The sequence below is a fragment of the Charadrius vociferus genome, unplaced genomic scaffold, assembly GCF_000708025.1.
Source record: "Charadrius vociferus isolate BGI_N301 unplaced genomic scaffold, ASM70802v2 scaffold661, whole genome shotgun sequence".
NCBI classification, from domain to species: domain Eukaryota; kingdom Metazoa; phylum Chordata; class Aves; order Charadriiformes; family Charadriidae; genus Charadrius; species Charadrius vociferus.
Genome location: NW_009647002.1, coordinates 424,553 through 430,033, shown reverse-complemented (window position 1 = coordinate 430,033; position 5,481 = coordinate 424,553). Strand labels below are relative to the sequence as shown.

General features: G+C 59.8%; 1 protein-coding gene across 1 annotated transcript in view; it reads left to right on the top strand.

Annotated features, from left to right (window-relative positions):
• Positions 1–5,481, top strand: part of TACC1 (transforming, acidic coiled-coil containing protein 1) — a gene marked incomplete at its 5' end in the record, with an annotated part of 22,176 nt that overhangs the window by 8,905 nt on the left and 7,790 nt on the right. Inside the window, 2 exons of the mRNA XM_009895418.1 lie at positions 3–301; positions 4,953–5,043. Coding sequence (XP_009893720.1) covers positions 3–301; positions 4,953–5,043 — 390 coding nt within the window. The remainder of the gene's footprint in view (positions 1–2; positions 302–4,952; positions 5,044–5,481) is intronic.

Below are 5,481 nucleotides of genomic sequence, written 5' to 3'. Positions count from 1 at the left end.
AGGCGGGCAGAGCCGCCCGGGAGCGCATCATGTCAGGAGGGGACGCCGGCACGGGGCTGGTGGAGCCGAAGGCCGATGCCCTGTGCCGGGAGTGCTCGCCCAGCCGGGGCCAGAGCGGGAAAGAGAAACCACCTTCGCTGGGCAGGAAGGCAGAAGAAAGCACAGAGGAGACGCCGGTGCCCCAAGCATCCTACCGGTTCGACCCCGAGCAGTACGACGAGAGTGTAAACCCCTTTGTGGCAGGGGGCTGTCGCCTGCAGAGCTCCCCCCCGGCAGCCGCGCCGCCTCCCATGGCAAAGGTGTAAGTGTGGGGAGGTTCCAGAGCCTCTTTAACTTAAGGTCTTCAGACAAATATCTGCTAAGAATGATGTAGTTTGTATAGTTTGTTTCTGACATGGAGTAGAAGACAAGAATATATGGCCTTTTGAGATCCCTTGAAGAGGGCCTTGAGATTTTGCTATGATCTTATGATTAACCTTACTCCATGTAACACCAAGGTCTACATAATGGAGGGGCCAGTGGAGCTGCAACCTGGCTTGACCACACTGTTGAATGTTATGTTTAATTATTAATACCAAGCAAGAAAAGAATAGAAACTCTGATTTCTCCTGGTTCTGTGACTGATTTTACTGAAGAAGCTGGCAGAATTACAAGCAGCTATGTGTCTGTGCATCCCCAGTGGAGGAGATGCAGGTACACAGGCAACTAGTCAATTAGCTCATCAGGCTCCATAGTCCAAACGAGGTTGGTCCCATTGCATATCATTCAAACTTACAGGAACAACAGCAAACTAAAATAGCAATTGATTTTAATAGCACACGCGCGCGGGCAGAGCGGCGGTGGGGATGGTGATGGTGATGGTGATGGCGGTCCTGCCCCCGTGCCTGCCGAGCAGTACCGACGTGCACCTCACGTTCTGCTGCCACCCCGGTTTTATCCGCCCCTTGTCCCGGGCACCCCGGTCCCTCGGGAGCCGGGGGGAGGAGAGGGATGGGAGCCGGGCAGAGCGGGGAGGGCTGGATCAGGACCCGCGTCGCAGGATCCCCCCTTGGAAATCAGCTCATGGGGCCGAGGAGTCGCAGCAAAGCGGTAACGGAGGTTTGAGCCTGCGGGGCTTGCCGAGCACCCGCCAGGGTTTGGGGGTCTTCTGGCGCTTGTGGGTGCAGGTCTGGGTAGTCAGACGCTGCCGGGACATTTTGTGAGCTGCCACGGAATTTTTTATAGCAGGGGAAGGGAATAAGGGTTAAGCAGGCAGGTTGGTTGTTGCGTTTATCGCATCTGCACAGGCGGTAGGGAGCTCGTTGTCCCTTGCTGAACTATTTAAGTGCACATTTGGTTCCTGAACTGTGCTATTTAAAACCCCCATGTCAATGGTGACGTTTCGTAGTGCCTCCTGGGAATGCAGACAGCGCTACCGTCCTCCTCTGGGAACAGGTTCGATGGCTAAACCTTGCTATTTTCTCGTGTTATGGTTTGAGGAACCCACGACATTTTATTGTTGTTCAGACAATTATTCTCTCACCCCATGACCCCTCCCCACCCGGGAAGGGGAATCGGGGAAAAACAAGGAAACCCGAGGGCTGAGATATAAACAGATTTAATAGAATAAGGCTAAATAATCAACATTAATAATACTAAAGAACCAGTATTGATCCTAATACCAGTACAAAATACACAAGGATCATACTCAGCCCACTCCGTCGGTAGGAGCCGTGCGCCCCCAGCAGTGACAGCCCACGTGGGACCCTGCGAGCGCTGCGGCTTCGGGAGGAAGGGACGGGCTCAGGGCTGCGGCACCGGGGCGAGGAGTTCTCAGGATGGCAGCCGTCACGGGGGAGAGAGAACTCCTCAGCAAACTTCCTAATTGATACGGAATGTGCCGTTCATGGTATGAACTAACCCTGTTGGCAGCTTGGGTGCAGTGCCCGGGTCTCGCTCCTCCTCATCCCCGCACCTGGTGAGCTCGAAAACACTGAGACCTTGAAACCCGCACACCATCGCTGGCTAGAAAGTCAATATTTTCACCAATTCAGACACTGGAGTCTTCTGAAAGGGCAGTTTTCCCAGACATTAGAAGAGAAACGAGTCCTGCGTTGCTCAGACCGGGATCCCCCATATCTCACCTCCCGCCGCAGCGTCTCCCCACGGGCAGGGGAAGCAGAGGGGCTATTGCACGAGGGAACAATTGCCCAGCCAGTTTGGGGTCCTTCCGCTGTAATTTGTGATTGCATTTAACACGGGTAATTGGAACCCATTGCAGGGTCAAGCAGGTAGTCAGCTTAAAAGGGAAAATTTTAGGAGCGCGGAGTTTGTGGCTGATTTGGCAGTAAAACCGAAACAAGCCGTCGCTCTGCTAACGGCGGCTCCGGTGGGAGAACTACAGAGGGGGTTTTCGCAGAGAGAGCAGGTAACCTGAGTTTTGCCCGCTGGGTTTTGTGTTGGACGTTTTTCTCAGAAACACTTTGTGGAGTGTTGGCAGGGACTTTTTTTTAGAGTCGGCGCTCCCGTGTGGGACCGCGGCGAGCAGGAGCTGGCGGGGAGGGGAAGCAGCGGGGGATCTTTAGGTTCCCCCCCCCATCACCTCGGAGCAGCACGGGCTGCTGCGGGTGCTCGCCCCCCCCCTGGCAGCGGGATTTGCGGTTGAGTCTCACCCCACCACTGCAAATAGCAGACGCAGAATCAGAGCATCTTTGATCTGTGTTTTCCTTCCAAAAAGACGGAGCTGGGCAACTCGCTGTGCTTCTCCAGATGAGAGTTAATATCCCGGTCTTTTCACACGCTCTTCTTCTCTCCATCTGTCTGTCTCTCTCCCTGTCCGTGCTTTGGTGCGTCAGGACTACTGAACAAGTGAAATTTCTCTGTTTTCTGTTGTAAGTACTCTCTTCTGTATTTCTTTCTTCTTCTCCTTCGCTGGTTTTTGTCCTCTCTCTCTGGGTGCGTGCTGGCCCCACTCGTCCCCATGGCATGCAGGCTCCTCCTCGCCCTCTGACTGTGCTCTCCGCTGTCTGGTCCTGTCCGGGGTCCCCGGGGCAGCTCGGCCCGGCCGAGGGGGGGCGCGGGAGGAGAGGAGAGCTGCCCCCGAGGTGTGCCCTGTGCTTGCTCTGGCGGCATGCCGACCCGCAACGCCTTTCCGTGATGCACGAGCACTCCAAACCAGTGGGTCGGCTGGCGGAGGGGGAGCAGGCGCCGGTGCGGTCCAGGTCCCGGCAAAGACCGGTAGATTTTAGTGCTGAAGATGAGGGTGTCTTTTACCCCGTCCCGTGCCCAACCACCAGGGAGGCGGCTGCTGTAGAGGGCTGGGGGGAGCATCAGCTGGGAGGCGAGGGGTTTGGGGGGGTATCTCCGCTGGCTCCAGGATGTGTCAGTCTCAGGGGAGCTTTGCCCTCACAGCCGGCTCCAAACGGGGCTCTCGTTAGAGCTTTGGTTTTGGTGCCTACCAGACCTGATTGGCGGGCGGCCCTGCCCTGAAGCATCCCTCCCGTGCGCAGAGTGGGGGCGGCGGAGCTGCTCTGCCACATCCCGGACGGGTTCTCCAGCACGGCCGGAGCACAGCAGCCTTCGTTCGCCGACCTGCGCCGCTGCAGCGGGGCCGTGCTGTGCCCACGGCGTGAGCAGCCCCGCGGTGGGACACCAGTGAAATATCGAGTGCCCCGTGCTGTCCCCCACCCCGGGGGGCGCTGCTGCCCTGCGCTTCCATCCTGCGGGGAGGACACGCAGGAGGGACCGGGGGTACCCCCATTTAGCATCCTGGCGATGCTCAGGGTCTCTCGCAGCGTGTCAGCCCCCCCCGGACCCGCTGGGCTCTGCTCTCGTGCGAGGGGGGTCGGAGGAAGGAGCGTGCTGGGCTCCGTTCCTGATCTTATGTCATCCGTCCCGATGCCCTTCTTGTCCGCTTAGTGCCGCCCGCCATATACACGCAGAGGATTAGAGCTGGGCTCAAGCGCCGACATCTGCGTCCCGGCCGAGCACTGATCTGCCTTTTTACCGCGCGGTGTTGAACAGCGGGTGTCTGTCTCTACGGCGGGACCTGTCCCCACGCGTCGGGCCGGCACACCGGCGGCGCTGCCCGCGTTTCGGATTATCCATCTCCCCCCTTTCCCCCCCCCCGGGAGTTACAGGCCTGCCACATTGGTGTCGGGGGGGGGGAAGACCAAACCGGGTACCGGTCGGTGCGGTAACGCAGGTCCCGGGGGACGGTGCGGAGCAGAGGGCTGGGTAAGGATGCAGTGAGCTGCACTTCAGCTGCTCACATCAGGACGTGATGGAGAAAAGCAGTCCAGAGCAATTTCTCAGTCTGACCCAGCTGTGCACATCAGCGTACAAACAGCATTTCCGCGTGCCGTGCCGCGGCGCTCCTCGTGCTGCGCTGGCACACGCGTGCGGTGGGTGCGGGGCCAGCTGGGGACTCTCGAGACCTCGGTACGGCTCACTGCAAACCTGCTCGAGCTCTGCCCGTGTTCCCGCAGCGCGGAGCGCCGAGTCTGGAGGTGGAGTTCCCCCGCAACGTGCCCGCAGTGGGCTGTCACACGTCGGCGTAGTGAATATCTGTCTTTTGGGAGGTTGGGGCACGGCAGCGCGCCGGGGAGAGTGGTAAACGCGCAGTGAGGGCGGTGAGGTGCGGGACGAGAACTCCTCCTCTCCTTCGCGTGCCAGGGATGAGTGCCGGGATGAGCGTCGCCTCATCGCTGACCCCCTCAGCCCCCGCGGGCTGTGGTGACGTGGACGCAGCGCTGCTGGGGCTGGTCCACAGGCCTGGTCCCCAACTGTCCGTCCGCTGCCCCGCGCTGATGGACGATGCCAGTGCGCGGTGTGCCGGGATGCGGCTGCGCCCGCGGTGGTGCGTTTCGAGGAGAACAGGACAAAGTCCCGGGGAGAGCTGCCTCGCCGGGGGGCAACCAGCCGCGGGACCACCTGCAAGAGCAACCTCAGCTAAACCTTCTCCCATCTGCAAGGCCCTTCTCCTTGGGACAGCGTTTGCGTCTGGCAGATTGCCCCGGTGCGCTCCTGCGGGCAAAGCAGAGCTCGCTGGCGGGGCTGTCTCAGGTGGGACACACGTGGATGCCGCGGGGATGTCCCAGACAGACCTCCAGCAGCAGGGACAGGGCACGAGGCGGCCTGGAAACGGTGCAGAAAATCAACGGGCGCTCAGACCTCGGGATGCTGTCACGCCGGATGCGCAGGGCGAGGGTGCAGCGAGGGAAATCTTTCTTTGCCAGCTCTGTTCCTTCTCTCACCATCGGCACTGCGGGGTCCTTTCTCCGATCCTTACCTCCCACAGGAATAAACGCCTCAAAGACAAACCCAATGGCTTTGTGGTCCTGTGTTTTGTTTGCTTGTTCCTCTTGCCCGTTCCAGAACTTGCTCTGCCTCGATATTTCACTGGTGAGTGGGGTCGCTGGCCCGCGGCGGGGTGCAATGCTAGCGCTGGGGCTGCCTCCCCCTGCTTGGGCTGTCTCGCACGCGCCCCCGCCTGCTCCCCGC